General features: G+C 35.5%; 1 protein-coding gene across 1 annotated transcript in view; it reads right to left on the minus strand.

Annotated features, from left to right (window-relative positions):
• Positions 1-23,365, minus strand: part of LOC149801842 (zwei Ig domain protein zig-8-like) — a 172,454-nt gene that overhangs the window by 34,088 nt on the left and 115,001 nt on the right. The window contains exon 3 of the mRNA XM_089956854.1: positions 8,258-8,471. Within this exon, the coding sequence (XP_089812980.1) occupies positions 8,258-8,471 (214 nt within the window). The remainder of the gene's footprint in view (positions 1-8,257; positions 8,472-23,365) is intronic.

Consider the following 23,365-nt stretch of genomic DNA (forward strand, 5'->3'; position numbering starts at 1 on the left):
TGGAGTCACCCTAGCGCCAGGTCAGGTAAAGAAACTACAATCGAAAACCGCCAGTAGATGCGGAACAAAAATATCACTAAAACGAGATCAGATATCCAGTGGTGGTCCTAATAAACTATCACTATCAAAGAATCAGCTAAAACACTTCAAAATACAGGGGTTCAAGTTCATCTTTCTCCTGCATCTATCAAAGATATGATAAAAACACGAGGCATATTTGATCTCCTCGCTGCCTTTCCATCATTAGTTGATGTAGCAGCTCCTGCAGTAGCAAAATCAGCAGCATTAGGTGCCGTTGGAACCGCAGCTGGAATGGCACTAAAGAAAGCAACAGGAGAGGGGTTAAAAAAGAGGCCGCGGACTGAGATTACCAGGAACATACCCGGATCCTTCTTACCTGGGATCCGGACTACGAAGAGTGATTCGATAACTCCGTTATCAAATTTTTATCAGATCGATGCTGCTAAAAAAAACTGAGGATAAAGAATTTCAGAGGAGTATTTATGTGAGATCAACTACCGGAAAAACCGAATAAACTCGAAACAGGTATCATAAATCTCGACGATGATTCAGGTCCTGGTACTCACTGGGTAGCGTACGCAATCGATCCTTACGGAATTATTTACTTCGATTCATACGCACTATCTCCTCTACCTGAATTCATCAAGTACGTGTCGCCGTTTCATACGAAAGTTTGGTACTCGACGGTTCCGACGCAGACGATGACGGATCCGCCGATATGTGGTCGTGAAGTACTTAACGTACTTGATGCTGTATCAAAATCTTCAAAAGCACCTCACAAGGCTGTACATTGATTACGCTATTTTGAACGGATCCTAGATTATAATGGTAGACATCTACGGGAAGAGCACATTTGATATAGGTTTAAAAAGGACATCGATTTATCGAAATACGCGACAAAAAGCGATCTTGCTGATCTAACAAATCTCGCCAACGTAGATCCAAAGGAGATAGTTATTTTTCAGGATAAATACGGCGTCTTGAGGACGAGTAATGTCAGCTTAGTTGATATAATGACCAAAGTTCTCGGCGCTGTTGTGGATAATATTCCAGTATTTACCCAGGAAGGAGAGATTCGAGTGTATCATTTGCAGCTATCAGAAATATGATAACAAAAAGTTCGCTAATCGTCTAAAAAGTACTGGCGATATAATGACCGGAGAACTCAGCATGAACAGAAATAAGATAGTTGTTCTGAGAGACCCAACTTCTGATAAGGATGCGGCAACAAAAAGATACGTGGATTTAGTAGATAATAAACTATCTACGTTACGGGCCGAATACGACGTTCACGTGAGCATGTTCATTAATACTTGCAGAAACTTTCAGAAACTAAATAAGGTCGCGACTAATTTCTTCGGTACTCCTGCGATCGTAGATATGAAGCTTGCTGACATTAAAACGGGTATAGACGGTATTCTTTGGGGATTTTCGGAAATAGTTAAACCAAGTTTTCTTCTGAACAGATTACTAACATGGTGTGTACAGTATCATCTGGATCCTCCATGTGGACTTCGCAGAATAAAACGATTAAATACACCGCAGCTGTTACTCGATCGATGTACACTAAAGGTGAATAAATACCGCAGGAGATTGATTATTATCGACATTGTTGTTTATTCTGCATCAGCTGTTGTTGCTGGTGCTGGCGTATTATTATCGATGACATCAGCAGCTGTTATTTATGTTTCAGCGATGACTATATCCGCTGGTGTTCTCAACATCATCGCAAAAAAAATATTCTCGTGCACCAGTGAAAAACTCAACGAATATATGATGAAATTACATTCAGCAAAATCAGCGTATGCGGAATTATCGTCGATATTATCAGAAAGTCTCGACGATGAAAATATCTCTGACCTAGAATTTTCTGAGATAATCAAGATATATCGCGATGGCGCTGTTATTAAATGTTCAGATATAAATAATGACCTCGCAGGAGCTACTGCAACAAATAGTAGTAAACACCACACCACGGAGAACCACGATGACATCAGTAACTTGACTAAACCAGAATTCAGCATCACCTTTTCGACAGCGATTCCTGCGTGCGATATCGCGCTTGCACGGTTGCGAGTGTATCATAGGTGGCCAAAAATCAGATATCAGAATCATTCGGTGAATTAAGGGCAAATAACTCTCTTGGAACCCCTGATTGGCAGGTTATTGGGATACCTACGGGAAGTTATCAGCGTAGAATAAAATCGATCGAAAATATCTATCAGCGTTCATGAGCCGACATTATCTTCTACAACTGAGATAGATTCTCCTGATTTCTCATTTGATATTTAGCAATCATCTATAAGGTCCGTACTAGGTTGGCCCGAAGTAGCACCGTAATTGTGCAAATACCAGAATCGATGTTAAATGAGTTTCTCACGGACAAGAGAACTTTCATAACAATTCCACAATATCGTAACATTATTCCCTGGTCGTACAGGGTTTATGCTAATAGGGCAGGATTATTGGAGCTATATACATCTGATCTTAAAGACATCTACACTGGGACTTTACATACCGCTGATGATAGTGGTGATTTTGATATACCCCGCATCAGATCGTACTCCGATGCGATTAAATCCGAGTATTAGCAAGTAATCGCGAGATTACGTGGTTTATTTTCTGGTGTTATTCAAGATTATATCTGATCTTGAACATGTCAACAGAATTCTGGTTACGTTGATGCGTGAGATTAAGATATCGAGATCAGGTATCGAAGGGCCAATGTGCTAGTTGTTCTAGGAACATACAAGGATCTATTTTACAGAACATACAGAATATCAGAGGATCAGATACCATCGTTTATAATACCAGGATTTGAGATCTAGGAACTAAAAAGATCACTTAACAGTATTATTAATGAAAACATTCATAAAATCATCGAAGCGTGGAAAAAAATGCCTCCTCCAGCATATATTCTCAAACATAACAATGATCCACAAGGGGGCGGGCGTCACGTTTCTCCGGGAAAATTTAACATAACATCAACTATCGCGATCAATCTCGTCTGTGATGTAATTGATGGAAGCTATCAAGTAGATCTCACAAAATCAGGTCAGGTTCAGCAAAGATATATTCTGCACTCATTTACTCCGCGAGTTCCTCCTGGAAATATGATCGTGCAGGAGCCGATTAATCCCGTGTATCTAATAATCTTTTATTGCGAATAGGATTTAAACTGACTGATCAATCAGGAAATTTAGTCGATCTGCGAGGCGAGCATTAATCGTCAGTCTGTATGTAAGATCTTCAATTCTGAATTATTATTCAGAAATCTGTCAAAACTATTGTTTTTTTCTTCTGATTTTGTCCGTTTTCCGATTTTAAAAAATCGTTCATTTTAGTCGAATTTGTCAAGAAAAATCATCAAAATTACTAAAATCGTGAGGGTCAAACCTAAAAGGTTTTTCTAATTGATTTTTCGACAAATCGTCAAAAAACGTCAAAAAAATCAACAAAAATCGTTAAAAAAATTGCACGAAAATCAGCGTTTCTGGGCCAATTTTCCGATATTTTTCGTCAAAATCAATTAGAAAACCCTTGAGGTTTGACCCTCACGATTTTAGCAATTTTTATGATTTTTCTTGACAAATTCGGCCAGATTCCACGAAAAGTTCGTCAAAATCAGAAAAATGACAACAACAAAAAAATAACACAGCCCAGTACAGAGAACTCAACATTCATCGTTCATTGTGATGCTTCACTTGATACGATCTTTCGTAGTTGTCTTATGCGAGAATTTACTGTTTTTATTGCTTCATACTCACGAGATAGTTCTGATTTGATCTTTTCTAGCGCAAGAGAGAGAGGAACGAATTTATTTACCTCAACATCACTAATTCAGCTAGCGACTGAAATATTGTTGCTTGGATGCGTTTCATGAGTTTATATTCAGATGGTAGTGTGTATCTACCCTCGTCCTTCCGCTCCTGTAACGCCTCAAATTCAGATGTTATTTTGTCAGAGTTCTGTTCATCTGATATATTCATTTTGCTATTTTCTAGCTTCTTGATAGCTGATATTACTTCTCCAATGTTCTCGTAGTTCATTATATAATAATCATGAGTTTAATACAAAAAAGAGAGATCTATCTCTAGCAACAATAGAATATGATCCTCTGATCATATTTCTTAGAAAGAGCTGACTTGTATATGTTTTCTGCTACAAGTTGCACGGAGTACATATGAATATCGAAGTATTTACCAGCAGTATTTATCGATGGAAATATCATCTCTTCATTTTTTCTGTATTTATCGATCTAACCGCCCTTCTCGCGACTGTTCTGCATTTGCCAGTATTACCATATAGCAGAATTTGACTCCGCGTCAGAGCCCGGAGATTAGATAGTTTGTTATTCAGCGGATTTGAATCAATGTGGTCGATAACGAGACCATCTTTGATCATTCCGTTGAAACACTCAAAGATGAATCGATGATATAAGTAAGGGCTCCTTCCTCTAACAGAATATATCAGATAACCGAGATTGTTAACATAGCCAACTGTTTATTTTTTCGTTGACAGTGCCTAACGACACCATCTCGACTTGCTTCGTAGTCCGTGAATGCAGGATGCTTCATTATATTTGACGCTGTGGTCTTCTTGAATCATTATACAGAATATTATATGTTTAATTCGTTATTCATCCGAATTATCGATTATTCCAAATCTCATCAGATAATCGTTCTCGTTCTTTATAATTCTGTCCTCATCGTTATTTTTTTATCATAATATCATTTCAGCTCTCGCTATTTTTTACCAGCGCGTTTTTCCACATAGTTGTATTTTTCCTCTAACTCCGACACCGCATCGTAGGCACGGTACTGGACCTAAACTACCGCGTCGGACGCTCTGTAGATGATATCCGCAGAATTCTTCGCTACAGAAAGATAAATTCCCTGAATTGCCAGTACCGCTATATTATCGTTCAGCGGATACGCGACGACAAAATATTGATGTTGAGATACCAGGATCATCAGAAAAACAGAACCTAGTTCTCAACGATATCGTTTTTGTTGATACTAATGTTGTCGAGGGTGCATTAAACATGAATAAATCACCGTGGATTCTAGAATACGCGATGACTAGACACTCAGCTCAGGGATTGACTATTTCTGATACTCGGGTCTGGATTATAGATGATCGCGTTGAATGGTCTAATCTAGTCTATCTTGCAGTATCCCGCGTAAGAAGAATATCTCAACTACGAAGAATCGTCGTGGACAGTACGATCGTTGATGATACCGTTAATTATAATGCGATAAAAAGAAAACTAGCTAGCTACAAACAGAACGATACAAATAGTAGAGAATTTGATCTTGACGCAGAATTCATCATAGAACTAAAAAAAACAGCAGAATAACCATTGCGCGAGCTGCAATTGTATAATGTCGTGGAGATACTTAAATGATGATCCGAGACAGTTTACTGTGGACAGAAAAAACAATGATCTTGGTCTTACACGAGAAAATGTAATGTTGACCTGCCTTGAGTGTAATCGTCGTAAAGGAGCTAGTTAAGTGATTCTGGCGGTAACTGCGTATCTTCGGGAATTATTTGTAATTCTTCGCGAGTAAATCCTCGCTGAGGTGCAGTTGAATCCAGAGTGTATATTGCGGGTCTATCAGCTGATCTTAATATACCAGATATCTTGTGGGTCGTAACGCTCCAAACAGGATCAGTTGCTCTCCTTCTACCACCTTCAGCCTCGCCAGGTTTGTACAAATATCCCACCGTAACGTTACTTGATACAGGCTGTATTGAGATATCGCGTCTAACTATCGGAATGTTTTTTTTCTGATCGCGTCGATGGGTTTCATGTTAATTGCTCGAGTAACCTCATTATTTAATGCAGATATCACGCCCGGTAACCTCACAGCAAATTCGTTAGAAGCAGCATCTATCATCTCTTTGGCGCATTGGTACCCGAATAATCGTTAGCGAGAGTTCGGTTAAACCGCTCAACAATCGCTAGATCATGCTGAATTCCATTGTGTCCTCGCCGAATTTTGACCCCGTGCTGATTCATCAAAAATAATACTACACCGAAGAATTCTCTACCAGGATCGACCAGTAATAGTTGAGGCCGCCGCAGTAGTCCTTGCTGATAAATTCTCTCAAATGCAGCAGAAACCTCTGATGCTGTTTTAGTAGTTAATGGTTCTGCTTCCTTGTATCTACTTACGACATCAACAACCGTTAGTACGTACTTATAAGTAACAATATTGACAGTATCATGCGGTAGATACATATTATCCGCTTGATGAACCTCATTAGGTACACTGACATCAAAGTGCGCGTGATAGATTCGTCTCGGCGGTGGTAGATAAATCTGCCATGCCTGCCGCGATAACCATGCAGCCCCGGTGGATTGTTTAACACCAGCTGCTTTAGCGAGCTTAGTAATTGCCGCTTTACCCCTCCAGAAACCTCTCGGACTATAATAAATCAATTAACAGCACCTAGTACTAATTGGCCCTTCATTGCAGAGTTTATTTACCACTTAGCGAATGATTCGTTAATATTCTTCTTTTTTATGGAATTTAATTAATGAATCAATTTCACATCAGCTATATGTCGCTACTACAGATCATTGCTCTTATAAGCAACATCATGAACATGACAAGCTCGATCAATATCATTAATAGGATACTCACCCGGTTTCGGCTGATTCTGATTATCTAATCTGATATCGAGTCGAGTACTGGGACCGCAGTAGTTATATCCGGGAAGATGTTTTTCTCCTGGATATTTAGCCCACGGTGTTCCTGGAAACTTCGACATTAATGTAGCAATATCACCACCGTCCTTACGTTGAATTCCAGGTAAGAACGAGAAATTTTTTCTGTTACACACTGCACATTTTCCACCATATGCTGTTCTCTTATTTCCTATTGCAACCTCGGATAAATCCACGGTCGGGGTCTTACTCTTGCAGCGAAGACAATATAAATTCGTGTATATAAATATATGAATATAATTGACTTTTCAGCTTCACGAAAGCAAGAGCCTGTCATGCACCATCCGGCGCTACCGAATTCTGTCAGGATGATAATAATAGGCCCATCAGGGTCAGGTAAAACTCAGTTGTTGCTTAATCTAATAATGCGGTGGCTCAAGTGGGACAGATTGTATTTAGTTGCCCCGTCCGCAGACGATCAACGATATTACGATGTACTTAAGGATTTTAACGAGAACACAAAAAATACTTGACGAAGACGGTGATGGTATCGTAAATTTCATCACAGATATCGATGAAGCAGCGTCCGTAGATGATTTAGATGGATTCATTAATAATCTCGTTATGTACGATGATGTGATGCTGGACAAAAAATCGAATCCAGCTAGAATATTCTCCCGTGGTAGGCACAAGAATACAGATTTTATTTATGTAACTCAGAGGTATACTCAGATACCGAAGGGGATCCGAGATAGCTGCAATGTTCTAGTTGTGTTTAACGGCGTTGATACTCACACATATTCATCAAACGTGGTGCAGCGGAGACATGGATATAATGAAATTCAGGAGCTTCTTCTCACAAGCGCAGTCGGTACCTTATGGATTCATAACGATAAATCTACACGACCCCAGATCAAGATATTGTGTCGGGCTAGATAAAATCTTCGGTTAGGAGCAGCAGGGAAGGTGAGACCTCAACGCGTGCTCATCGCGTAATAATCACGCTGTCCGACCGGATATCGTCGTGCGAAAAAAATCAACAAAAAAACATTTTTCCAATTAGAGAACTATCTGTCCGGAAAGTAATTTCATTTAAAGAATATTTTTCTGTTTCAAATATTAAATTTTCCAGGAGGCCTTATTTCGGAGTTTGCAGCCCTCTAGAAAGTTGTCTGATCGCCTTCCCTGCTGCTATATATATATATATATATATATATATATATATATATATATATATATATATATATATATATATATATATATATATATATATATTCAGTAATAATTGCCAATTAAGACTCCTGTCATATAAACACTGATCTGATGTTTAATTTCCAGTGTTTGCTAAACATGGTCTCAATTGATTTTGCAGGCGGTGAAGCAAGTTTCCCATAAAATGAACTTCTTTTAGAAATAATCGGGCAAAATTCATACAAAGTAGAATTTAATCTTAGTAACAAGTGAACATATTAAATGAGCTTGTTTCGACGTTATTTGGTAAATTTATGTAATAATCTGAAACGTTCAGGAAGAAATAAAACCGTGTATAAATATGTTCACCTCGAACATGTAGATATATTTGCTTTCTTAGTGTTCTGTCTTTGGCTGCAACTTGACACTCATATTTCCCCGAATCTTCTGGGCTGACGTTCTTAATCAGGAGGTTCCATTCCGGCTTGTCGGTCACGTGATTAACTTGATAACGGTCGTCATCTATGTAAGTCATTTTACCAATAGTTAGTGGATGGTCGGAAGGCTCTCTCCTCCATATTACCTACGGAAGCAAATATAAAACTTTGTGTTGAATTTAAAATAGGTCATAACACTAAGCAGGCAATAATTTGAAATGTTATCACCGTTCCACAGGTTTATTTACTTGTTGTGATGATAAAGTAATACCTCAAGGTTGATTCCTTTTCACCTAAAAGAAATATGCGTATTTCAAGTGACATTTTTAAAATGAGTCAACTAATGGACACCTAATTTTTAGCGGCTGCGATGGAACAGCTGAAAATATCAAACTAGTTCAAAATAAGGCAAAATACAAGAAAATCATTAAAATTTAACACGAATCAATGAATGCGCTAATCACTGGAGCATGTCGAAAATTAAAGATTTTAAGGATAATGCAGCTGTCGTTGAATTTGTCACAAAATGATATAGTGTTTGTATAATACAGACATAGTATGAAAAAGATTTTTAAAAAGAGGTATAATTAGTGTCATGCGATACACTGAATTATCATATATTGTTTTTACCGATATGGGAAGGAAAAAATGTAGTGACGAAGATCCGATCTGACCAATTTAGACTCAGTAAAATCTAATAGGCTTATTAGCAACAATACCTAAATATACTTTAATATTCTTCTGGTTTAGTATGACTGTTAAATGAATTTCTCATATAATATGCACTTATATTACTTGCCTATCAACCTATGTGATGAATATGTAGACATATTTTGTCGAATATGTAGACATATTTTGTCAAATATGTGAATATTCTTATTAATCCTTAATTCAATGTACATAATTTTTCGATATGAAAAACATTAAATAATCAACGGAAATTATCACTGCAGATAAATCTTGCTTTCAACACAGCTTTCAAAATACGTTTTAATAACATATGACTGTACTGGTAAGAATCTAAGAATGCATTGAATTGGAAAGTATGGAGTATAGAGAATTACAAGCAGATTGATGCATCATTATTCCATTGCCATCATACGAATGAAAACTAGATTACACACTGCGTTGTCTGGAATTATTCCATACGTCATTATCTATTCCATTTTAACTACATGAATTATCCACTATTCGACTATATTCATGTCAAATGTCTCCTGACACGACAATCTCGAAAGTGTTTTCTGGGGGTTTGCAAGCAATTAGTATGTTCGGAAACCTAATTCCAGACATCTAAATCCCACGAGACAAATACATGATGCATCTCTGAGAAGAGGAATGGATATGGATAATTGCCTCTAGAGTGTTCATGTGATACAATTGTGATTTTCGGTCTCTTTATGCAGTTTTTGTTCTTCGGAAGATATTCGCCAGAAGCAAATGTGTGAACATTTACGTATATGTGTTCTGAGCTGCTCTATGAGTGTTGTGATATACTTATTTTTATTGTAATATAAATATCATCTTCTGTTTTCATATCATATCATATTTTTCTGTATTAGCAATTTATTCTCATAATATCACTTTGTTTGAATTAATCACATGAAATTTGCAAGAATGAAAGAATAGTCGTCGATTTCACATTTTCATTCTTCACCATGCTATTCGCAAGAAAGGCCATTGTTTCCTGCTGAGAAATAGATATAATACAAAGTAACAGTGAATGGCAGTACTGTGTTTTGATTTTACTAATTTGTTTGAAATTGCTTTAGAAACTTAATTTTAATTCAAGGTCTATGGAAATCTCGTAAAAAGTACATATACGCTAATGATAGTGTACATCGGGGTCCGGAGAAGTCAGATAATTGTATAAAAATATCCTGACATTAGTGATATTTTTTAATCTGAATCAATTAACCTTTGTTTAATTGCATGAATATTTGTATATAATTTCAGGATCGAAATGTAAATTTAGTTCTTTGTTCTAAGAGTTTAATTGGCTAATAATGGGATTTCATTTTTCAAACAAATGATTACAATATCGGACAAATTCGGTTTAAATTATGAAATATGTCCGAATCTATGAAATAAAGGTCGCATAATAATTTAATTACTTTTTCTGGTCACTAAAACTCTATCCTAATACCCCTCCAATTTTGCTGGATCCATTATCCTTCCTTCAGATATAACCTTTTCTAAGACAACGACACCGCAGATCAGTTTTGTATAAAATATTTTCCTGTTAATCAACCCAGGAATAGTACAATATATATATATATATATATATATATATATATATATATATATATATATATATATATATATATATATATATATATATATATATATATATATATATATATATATATATATATATATATATTATAATAATAAAATCATTTATGACATTTGTCCTCAGATAATAAACGTTATAAAATATGTGCCCATCTACCTACCATTATGTCTATCCAGTTTTCCACCAATAATATTAACAGTTGTTTATTCATTTACCAGTAAGACCACGAATATATGTCTCTCTATATATCAATGTTATAAATTATTAGTCTGTGTGCCAACCAATAATGCAAATTATAAACGATTTATCTGCTCATCTACACGCTAAGATTACAAAATATTTATCTGTCCATCTTCCCATCAAAATGAAATAACAAATATTAACTAATCAAAACAAATACGTTTTTAAGTATAACTTTTGCACTAAGATAAATATTTCGCAATTAATATATATAATTATAATTTAAAAAATATAGTTTTATCCTTATTTGGAAAATCAAGAGAGCTATGAGGTACATTGTCTATATATTTTAATCCTATGCTACTGTTGTATAAAGCCTTGTTAGTCCCTAATATCCCAATTATAAGCTCATACCATTTGAGCTTAATGTTCGTAAAAACAAATAGTATGAAATAAAATGTTTAGTAATAAAACAACGTAGGTTGTTTATTTTTGATAATAGTGAGTTTATGATTTAGTTTAGTTATGGAATTTGTGACAATTAAATGATGATCTTCGTTTAACAAGATGCGACAAAATAAAAAATAAGAAATGTCCTGCAAGCAGTGCACTTTATCCATGTCCTTCAACTCAGCTTGATGCTTCAATTAATAAATGGACCGCTCCACTGGCTTATTGGAAGCGGGAGGTTGTGGGTTTGAACCCCAGCCGAGTCATACCAAAGATTTACAGAAATGGCACGAACAGCTGCCTCGTTAGGCGCTCAGCATTAATGGTTAGTGTTAGAATACACTGCAGACATTGTAACGATATGAGTGAAAAATTGTTAAAGCTCCGTTAAAAATCCTAATCACCCACACACCCACACACACTCAATTAATAAAAGCATTAAACAAATATTACAGCTGTAAAAATATATTGCACAAAAATATAATTTTGTACAAAACCAATACAAATTCTGGATACATACACTTAACTTTGCTGATGATTTACTGAAATACAAATAAAGAAATAAAGTATGATATGAAATGCTTGCATAAATGAGCTACATCAACTAAATAGAGCAGTATGAATGGCAACACCACGATGCGAAATATCTTACTGACATTTATCAGATTAGCCTATACCTCAGTCTTTACAATAAATGTGCATATTTCAGGTTTACATTCAGGACAGAAAAGAAAGGAGGAAAGAGAACCCGTCGTCCCATACTAATACCTTATGGTCTACCTTTTATTCCAATAAACAACAATATAGATCTAAATCAATCAAACATAATCTGTAATCTGTAATAACTTTAATATTCCTCATCAACATGATTGGATAACCTTAAAATTATGCATTCGAGGTTTGGAGAATCTACGCCAGCTGATGTGAAAGATGTTTCCATGCGTGACACTATTTAATTGAATACTGGCAACAAATGTCTGCTGAAAAAATACATTATTTAATGACAAATGATGGAACATAATGGGTTTTGTTTCTCTAAGATACCTGGGGAGTAGTCCAAAAATTGTGTCCACTAAACCAAAGTATTTTTTTGGGTGATTATATATATATATATATATATATATATATATATATATATATATATATATATATATATATATATATATATATATATATATATATATCACCCAAAAAAAATAAATAAATAAATATATATATATATATATATATATATATATATATATATATATATATATATATATATATATATATATATATATATATATATATATATATATATATATCATGGCGCTCTTGTACAAAATATAACCAATATCATTCTGCATGTTTCCGCTATAAAAATAATTGTCCATTAGTTGTTGAAACATTATTTCTACGTGAACAATATGAGACTCATGAAAATACAATAGTAAGATTTCAGCAATATATTTCAGAATCCAGAGTTAGACTAAACAATATTAGTGGAAGATGTACACTTGTATATTTTGATAGAAGAGAAACAATTATTTATATAAGAAGGACGAAAAGGTGGCGAGAGTATTGTAACCATAACATAACATGACTTAAAGAGGTTGTTCGCGAATTAACTAAACTGACATGCATAATTATGTCGTTGGTTTTATGGTCTGTTTTCAGTTTTATGATCTGGTACACTATCCTTTTCAAAGTAATATTTTTTGCTCATTTTGGTCTATTTTAATGTATCCTTTGTATATATTAATTTAAAATTGCAAAGAACAAGCTTAGTGTTGCCAGAAAAAGCAAAATGACAGTATCGGCCTATGCAGAATTAGTCCGAGGTCAATTTTCGGCTCGTGGAGATTCGGCAGGCGGAGCTACGGCTACTTGCTGATTAGATCTTCAAATCTGAAATCCAGATTCCGAGAGTGTTACTGAGTGAATCACAGGAAGTGCGTTGGGCAATAAAGTTTCCACCCGTCACAAACCCCTTTTGAGTGGAAATATCCCACAATTTGTAAGATAAATAAATGTAAAACCCCGTGTCCTTAATCCCACACAACCGCTCTCTTTCGAAAGTAAAAACAGCTGCGAATAACTGTTAGGCCGTTCGGCTTGTAGTACCAAATGATCTAACGAAGCTGAAGAACTGCTCGGAAAATGGAGTGATATTGTAAGACAAACACTTGATCGTAATCCACCTCCATCGTCAGTGGACAAATGTTCCTACCGCTATAACTATACCGACTGGGCCTAGCAGAAAAGTGTTTCTCTGTGTTTATTATGCGCCACATGACCGGAGTTCCTATACAAAGACTGTAGCATCGGGCGAATTACTTGTTTTATAACATCAATCATAAAACTGGCAGGTCTAGTTAGGGCGGCGGTTCGACATTGCATGCATAGGATCTTTCCCACGGTAGCTTACTAGTTTCGGCGAATCCTTTTATGGGATGTGTAGTACCAATGAATATATTTCCCTGTACATCAGCACCCTGAACCAGAGTTTGTATCATCACCGCTTTGATACAGTCCACATGAAGGCAATAAAGTCTTTTTATTTCATCATCGCACATTTCCAAACCGCTTCGATGGCCTAGTGGTTAGAACTTCAGCCTCGGATGCTGGACGTCTTGGGTTCGAACCCCGGCCGAGTCATACCAAAGACTTACAAAAAGTACTAGCAGCTGTCTCGTTTGGCGCTCAGCATTAAGAGGTTGGTGTTAGGACTGGTCGACCTGGTGTCAATATGAAACATCATGCTACATGTCCACTGAATGATACCCAGTGCTAGACATCAATGTAAACTGCCACACTGCAGACATCGTAGCGATAAGAAATTGTTAAACGTTAAAGCTACGTTAAAAATTCAAATAACACACACACACACACACACACACACACACACACATTGCCCATTTCCTCCAGTCCAGAAAGAGTAATTGGATGCATCTAGCACTGTTTAGCCACCAGCACTGCTAGGCCTTTTTGTGCTTATACATATAATGTTTCAGTCAATTAAATCCCTGAACGGTTTAGCTAGAATACTCACCCCGAAATGTTGCAAAGGTCTTTAAATATACACCATTTATATGGTTAGTAATGCGTATTCGCTCTGAAGATTAATTTTAAAAATGAGACTCACTATATTAAAACTAGTGTCAACTTAACATGTTGATTTTGCTAGCATTGTATAAACCTAATTGGATAATCGGTGGTCTTAAGCACGAATGTAGAATGCTTAGATTCAGACAGTAGCTACGGAAAGCATATCCACTGTACACGCATTTTGATAACATTTTCAGGCAGTCTTCAAGGCTGCTAATGTCCTAATATGAAACAATGGTGACTCAGGTAACCGTCACCTAAAAGGTCATTAAGCACCGAAATGTAATTCTGTGTGAGCAATCAAATGTTATGCTGTGCATGACAGCCTGATAAGGTGAATGCTGTCAAGGCTTTTGTCCATGAACCGTCATTGATACTTTACCGGGTAGATTCACTCGAGAAGATATTATAGATTAATCATAGCTGGTCGTGAAGCCTCTCTCTCCTGGGACAAGGACTGTTAATTATCTTAGGATCTGTCCAAATCCATTCCTGTGTTCGGTGTATGCTATTCGAAGGATAGATAGGCAGAGCATAAAACTATGCTAAAACAAGTATCGGTAAAGTCCTTTAAGGAGGGCAAGGATTAAGACGGTCTTTTGTCCCCCGCTGAGAGAAGAGTGAGGATTTTGGCCAACATTTATTTACAAAGCATCTAACAAGAGTTTTACAGTTTTGTTAGATAAGCAGCTACCTTTGTAATTTGTATTTTGTAACAAATATTTTGTATCCTTGCATACTGTCTTGGCATCTTTGTCGGATCTAAACGTATATAGCTTATTTTTAAAATTAACGTTAGTGCACCATTTTCCACATCAGTAAAATTACTGGAAATCTTTTATTCACCGGAAGAACGTAAACATGTTATGGTTTTTGCAGTAACTTGTGTCACAAAATTTATATTTTCTTTTATTGTATAGTCTCTAACTTGATGCAATATGATCCACATATGCCACTAAACGTTTCTCAATAGGTTGCTAAAGTAGAAGTCATGCATGAACAGCTTACGTACATCTAGCACTGGCAAACCACCATAAGTTGTTTTGATTAACTTGATATGTTTGTTCATCGAACTTAATATTATGACATTCTGTATATGAATGTTCATTTTGGAATGAAATATCAGTTTTAAATGTACAATATTTGCTAATTGTAGTGAAGGTTTTAACATTCATTATCTTTCATAAAGTATACATTTCCTTACCGCACTGAGCATTATTCAACATAAATGAATCCTTTTGTAAATCAATGCAAACATTTTGTCTCAAAGAATAATTAATGATTTTAATTATGGTCTTCATGGAATACAATTGCTCTATTTAACAGTTTTAAACCAACCTGAGGCACAACTTCGAATTACATTTAATCCTAAGCCTTTTTGAGTGGTTCCATTACAAGAATTTCATATTTTTCTGCACCTTATCATTCTAAACTAACAAAGATTTAACAGAAATATATGTAAAAGGCCAGTTCCTCCAACCACAAGTACACCACACGCAAATTAACCCAGCTGATCACAGCTAGAAATGCAGAATTTAATTGGATCGACAAAATCAAAATGCTTCCATTCCAGACCAAAATGTTGTTGTATTTCACAATACGACTCTAAATTTCAATTTAAAGTTTGACTGAGCGTGTTATATACAACCAAGATCAATGCTTTACACGCATGAATACTATTTTATGTATTTGTTTTACTACGCTTGGTTATTTACTTTAGAATATGGCATAAATTCAATTACTTTGTTTCTTGTAAAACATATTATTATTCAGCCTTAGGTAGTCATATATTACGTGTTTAGGCTTGAATAAACAGTAATACAAGAAAGAGTAAAACCAAGCTTTGAAAAAATATAACAATATGTTTTCCGGGAAAAACTCTGTTATACAAATGAAAAAATATGAACTAACACTTACGATTTTAAGAATCAAATAAAAATAAAATAATCCAAGAATAATCCACGAATAAAATTTTAGTAGTGCTAATAACAAAATTTTCTACTGATTTCAAGTTCAAATCCCGATGAAGAATCCAAGATTTAAGACGATGACGTATGCTGTAATATGTAGTGTTGAAGACTACAGTTACTATTACAAACAAGGAATACCACTTCGGTTTCGGAAATCTGAATAAATTTTTATAAGAACTGTCTTTGATTAAGAATTGCACATGAGCACACGTATTTTCCAGGAAAAAAAATTGATCCTTTTGAATCCAAGTAATTTGACATAACTCCAAACAGATCAACATACACCTTCCAGTGTAGAGAAAAAGCCCAGCTACCACTGAGAATATCTCTCCAAAACAAAGGTTATATCGTATTCTAAAATGTAAAAAGGGGGTCACGTGATCATGTTCCAGAACCTCGTCGAAAATATGTTCTTGTTAAAGATCACGTACACCCAGTGTGGCCCTGTCGAAAACCAATCATTTTATTCTAATAAATAAAAAATTTTTAAAAAATTGTTTACACCTTAAACACGTAGTCTCATCATGACCTCGAAAACAAATAATCATTTTAAAATAAAAATAGAACTATTTTACGTGGTTACTACTAACTTTTAATCAAGTTTATGATCTAGATCAACACCTGGTGTTTACAAAAACAATCAAGGTCAAACTATTTTCTGGGGAAAGTATCATCTCCGGTTAATAAATTTACATTAAAATAGCATGTAATGAAAAATATAAATAATTTAAAACTGACAAAACAAACAATTAAAATGAAATAAACATATACCAAATCAGATACAATTAAACCAAATATACATAACAGTAGGAAAACAAAATGCGTATATAATAAAACTGTTCCTGCATTTGCATAGGAAAATATGAACTCGTTTGTTTTTCAGAGCCATACTGCACTTCTGCCTTCCAGAAAAATGCAGTAACCTATAAATATCATGCAAATTCCTCTTTTAACTTCCTATTCATTCGTGTGAAGCATATCACAATCTATCAGCACCTTTAATTCCAAGCTAATATCATAAACTAGTCCAAGTACAATTATCCAGCACGGATCTAATTATTCATGCAGACATCCCAAAGCTCTTCGTAATGTCATGGTGTATTTCTCCACACATTAATCATATAAGACGCCAACAGAGTCCAATTCGAGGCATCCCTTGAAGTCTTTTACATATTGGTAACTTCGATCTATTATCTCTAATTTCCAGACACATGAATACAATTTTTAGAATTGTTATCATTCAGCATTTTAAAACTTTTAAAGTTATTTGTTTACTCGCGCCACTAAATGTCTTATCACAAGAATCCTAGTTCCATGTCGTTAGCGAGTTTTTTAAAATGGTTCTGTGAATTTTATATCATTTGGATTTTTCACAAGCTGCTCAAATAGTTGTTCGAACCAATATTGTAAGATGCTTTAATTTCCATTTATACTACAAAAACTGTACACAGATAAATATCTCAAGTAAAGATGTTGGTGACACCATATGTTACATTGCATTATCCTTTACAATTTGTTGGCACATTATTCGGCTTTAAACAAGCCAACTTCTTTGCTTCTTTGCTGCAATAAAACAATTGCTTAATATTCTCTCCTTTAAGTCCTCTGATTTGAAATATTTCTTCCATAAAACAAGGAAGAAAATCTTTTGGCATATATAGATTTATATTTTGAAATCTAGATTGCAGAGTGGTTTAAATTGTTCGCCTTTACCGATAACTGCCATCTCTCCTCGGTCATAGTGGGTTCGATAGCTGAAAGTAGCTTCCCCTGTGGTGTGTGTGTGTTTCTTACCGGGTTTTCGCCCGGGTGCTTACTCCACCATTTGTATTAGCCGTGTATATATATATATATATATATATATATATATATATATATATATATATATATATATATATATATATATATATATATATATATATATATATATATCACATTGTCCAGTTTAATAAGTTTCCACAATTAATTTATATTTGTGCAGTCAACCAGGCTTCAATATATTAATTATATTTCATTTTTTGCTGTTCAATGATGTCTTTAATCATTTCTTTAAATTTATCTACAGAAGCATATCTGCTGAAGAGCAAATATGTTAATTTTGGTGCAGCTGTTTGTCACCATTCGCAGAATGTGTTGCTTTTCATAAGTTACACTGGTCAAAATGTAGGTTTAGTTACTCATCTGACTATTGCTCCGAATAAAAACTCTAGGCTCTATTGCCCCAAATGAAGCTTTTGAGTGAATGTGATGTTTACCCGCATGGTGTTAAGGTGCACCAGAAGATGGTGTCGTTTGTCGTTTTAATCAAATTCATAAGTGCAACAAGCCAAGGAGAGTGACCATGTCTTCTCAGTTAATAGGGAAAAAGCATTAAACTTCAAGGCCTCGTCTCAATCACAACATGCATTTATCGCATTATCCACTATATCACAGTCACAGTAAGAAATGTGACCATTCCCACCCCTCCAAATAAGAAAGAAATACAAACTATTCAAACAAACATGATCACTCAATGTAGTTTCATAAAACAAAGTTATTTCCAGGTTTAATATATATCATAATTCCCATAACATTAAATTATTTGCTGTTTTCTTTTAGTTATAAAATTTAAATAAAGATGTAGAGACATTTCTCATAAGGAACACACCTTTCATCAACTTATTTGTTGTCTCAGACAATATAATTAATGTTAGCAGTAAGTGGACTCGAATATTATGAAACGCTATTCAACAATAAAATAATTATCACAAATTCAAAATTTATCCATTCCAGACCAAATGGAAACATTGTGCTCGTTCATTCAAATTATGATTCAAAATTTCAATTTCATGTAGAACAAAACGAAAATTATTTTTGAAACTACTGTCGATCGCGCGATGAAGTTCAAAGGTCAATGGGCTGCTTATGTGCGCATTAATATTTGTTCTAGTTATTTATCAATCTACTGTTGTGTATCTATTTTTGAATACAGTATGAATTCAATCACTTTGTTTCTTGTAGTGTATTTGTTTATAATTAAGCCTTATAATTAGAAAAAAGCATATATTAAAAAGGTAACTGCATTTGTGTGAGTATTATGAACTGATTTTTCGAATAAACACTCCACTCGCAAAGGTCGTGTAGTATTACTCCGAAAAAAACTCGTTCATATTTTCCCATACAAATGCAGCAACCAATAAATACAGTAATGCGCAACAGTTTGAATATAAGCGTTCTTGATACAAGTTAACTAATAAAATGATATTGGTCAATTTCAAGACGAAATTCTTTCTAGTTTCTAAAGATGCAAGACGCCAATGGAATTACAGTCTCAATATACCCATTCATCCCCGTCGTTGCCACAGACGAGAGTTCGATTGCTTTTTTCAACAAATTAATGTTAACATTGAAGTGAATAGCATGACCACAATAATTACGGCTGACAAAAATGAGTTATATTTCTGGAGAATTCAGTCTTTAGTCAAAATTATCCAGGTTTTTTTAAAACATTATTTCACCTTACTGTAATTTTCTCTGACAAATAAAATGCAAAAATACAGATTAAATATGTTTACAAATGGATAGTTTTGTTTAACATTTTCATTTGGAAGTGTAATCGTTGTGTTTGGTATATAATAATAGGTAACATTTATTTTTGATACTTTCAAGAGCTTTTTATGGTTGTAAAGTACGGAAGATTATGACTGAATCGAGTTGCCAATCAGCGCATTATTTGTCTTTATCCCATATATGATACTCGTAACAAACGGATAGAGGTGTTTTCAAACGCGAAAACGTTACGAATTTTCCAAAATTGAATTTAATAACTGGAGCTACTTTAGTTCAGCTGAAACAGCATAAATTCTTTTCCCCCCTCCCCCCCCCCCCGCTTTAAACTTAAGTTTGTGGCGCCCTCCCCACAAAAATGTTTTATGAGAACTTTAGGTCCCTTCTTGGCTTGTATTCCCTTTCTATTTGCCTGGGTTGCGTGTGTAGTTGCTATGACACTGGAAGGACTAGTAGTCCAAGTGTCAGCTTTCTTGGTGCGTTCTTGCTAGAGGCAATCAGATCCCATTCTTCAGCATGATATAGCCAATAAATTGCTCAAAGTGCTGTAAAATGGACAATACTCTACATGTAGTTAAAATTAAAAAGAAACAGAATAATCCAGTAATTACCATCATCTTTTCTTGGTAAGTTCCTCCCACTATTTGCCTGATTTTCGTTACTGGAATTGTCCTACTATTTAGGTCTATGAGGAAGGATTTATATTTGTAACTACAAACACTCGTCAGATGTAGAACTTTAACAGCCTAATTACACTGGACAACAAATTTTTACAAAAGTCATGTTACTGAAATAAAATTAGTCAATTCTTATCAATTTTTATGTGCTGAACACGAATATGACAGTCAAATTGCAAAATTGGCTCTAGTTTTTTTGTAATCTGCAAGAAATTAATGTTTACATAACGAAATGCATTCCAATAGTAAAAGGTCAACTGTAATAGCCTACCTATAAAAAATCAAGTCATTGACTACATCTTAGATTTCTTCGCCTGTCTCTTGTACAGCTGTTCGGGAGCATCTCTGAGGAGTGTCCAGCAGTAGTCAGCCAGCATTGTAGTGGACCATTTTCCCTGGTATCTTTGTTCCATTGTTGCGATATCTTGATGAAAACGTTCGCCGTGTTCATCACTAACAATACCACAGTTGCTAGGAAAGAAATCCAAATGGGAATGAAGGAAGTGAATCTTTAGAGACATATTGCAGCCAAGTTTCTTATACTTCATCAACATGTCTTCTACTAGTTCCTTATAGTTTTCTGCCCTAACATTTCCGAGGAAGTTTGTAGAAACTAGGCGAAAAGCATTCCATGCTTGTTTCGCGTCACCTTCCAGCAAGTTGTTGAACCAGTCATCTTTGAAAAGCTCTCGAATCTGAGGACCCACAAAAACTCCCTCTTTAATCTTTGCTTCGCTGAGTCGAGGGAATTTTTCATGCAGGTATCGGAATGCTGGCAAAGTCCGGTCAATGGCTTTCACGAAGTTCTTCATCAAACCTAGTTTGATGTGAAGGGGTGGTAGCAAGATTTTCTGAGTCTCAACCAGAGCTGGGTGTTGGATATTCTTCTCTCCAATGGCTACATTCTGCCTGTGAGTCCATTCCTTCCTCATGTAGTGCATTTCCCTTGCTCGGCTATCCCACTCGCATAAGAAACACATGTATTTTGTATATCCTTGCTGCAGTCCCATTAAAAGGGCAACTACCTTCAAATCACCACAGAGGTGCCAGCTGTACTTGTTATACTCAATGGAATTCAGTAGCTGCCTTAAGTTATCGTATGTCTCTTTCATGTGGACAGCATACGCTACTGGAATAGATGGAAGAATGTTTCCATTGTGCAAAAGCACAGCCTTGAGACTCAGTTTCGAAGAGTCCACAAATAGTCTCCATTCTTGTGGGTCATGAGTGATTTTTAAAGCATTCATGAGGCCCTCAATATCGGAACAGAATATCAGATTACTTTCCTTTCTGAAGAAAGGCTCCAATTGCTGGTGGCACTTTCGATATGCAGTAATTGTGACATCTTCTTCTAGAAGATTCCATTGTTGGAGTCTTGATCCTAGCAATTCGGCCTTGTTCTTTGATAAGTCCAAATCACGAATCAGGTCATTTAGTTCTTCCTGTGTTATTCTGTGTGGGGTTGATGATGCACCACAGTGAAAATCTGGATCACTGCATGCTGATGGACCAGGAGAAGAACAGGTCGACTCACCTTTGTCTTCGTCAGATGAATCAAGAGAATATTCTGCTGGAGGTTCTGGAATAGGAAATCCCTCACCATGTGGAACTGGTCTCAATGCAGACGGAATGTTTGGGTAGACTATTCTCGACTTCTTTCGCTTCGTTATTCCGCCGGAAAGAGGAGGAACCAAGCAGAAGTAACAGTCATTTAGGTGGTTGCTTGGCTCTCTCCACACCATTGGGACTGCAAACGGCATTGATGACCTTTTGCAATTCAACCACTGTGAAAGCTGTGTTGTACATGTAGCACAGCATATATGCGGAGCCCAAGGCTTGTCTTGGTCACCAACCTTGCATCCGAAGTAAAGATGATATGCCTTCTTCACTTGAGAATTGATACTTTTCTTCTGGTTGGCAAATGTCACTTCCCCACAAATATAGCAAAAATTGTCCGCGGTATTAACACACTTTCGAGGCATTACTGTTCTTTATTGTACGTAAATGGATAAAATAATAAGTTTTATGTAACAGTAGCTTGAACTGTCTCACACAACGTCTAAAATATTTTAAATGCTGAACCTATCTGATTGGGCTTTATATAGTACACTGCTTACGTCAGCTTCAGCAGCCGCCTGGCATTAGTATAATAGGCCTACACATGTATAGTACACTGCTGACGTCAACTTACTTCAGCAGCCGCATGGCATTAGTATTGCATTGCATCAGAAAATGATGCAATCAACTGTGGATGATGTGAGCATGATGGTATTATGCAATGTTACATCATTATTCCGGATGTTGCTGCAGTCCTACTGGAGAAATTTACACAGTGAAACATAGAAAATGAGGTATATGAATATCTTCAAAACGAGAGCCAATACAAATTTTTCACGGTTATATTCGTGTTCGGCACACCAAAATACTACAGATTAGGGCCTTTTCAAGTCAGTAATGATTTCACTGTTGACCAGTGTTATTAGGTTTTTCAATATTTGAACAGTCAAGGCCTTTAAAGCTATCCGATAGTATTCTGCAGCAAGAAAGACACCTGTATTCTTACTGTCTAAAGGCATACTTGTCTGGTACATCCTATAACATATGAATATCTACGGACATAACAGATGAAACACTAAATATTTCAAATATAGCAGTTCGTTGTTTGACTTATCTGCGTGACTATAAAAGTTGAAACTCTGTTAAAAGAAGATTAAAGAAGAATTCAGTTTCATTATCGAGATCAGAAAGTGTGGATACATCGCTATGAGTAGCTACACCCTCGATTACGTTTATCAGTGCCACATGGAATCATTCCGATTCATCAAAATTTACGC

The sequence above is a fragment of the Sinohyriopsis cumingii genome, chromosome 4 (assembly GCF_028554795.1).
Source record: "Sinohyriopsis cumingii isolate HCF-2022 chromosome 4, ASM2855479v2, whole genome shotgun sequence".
Taxonomy (NCBI): domain Eukaryota; kingdom Metazoa; phylum Mollusca; class Bivalvia; order Unionida; family Unionidae; genus Sinohyriopsis; species Sinohyriopsis cumingii.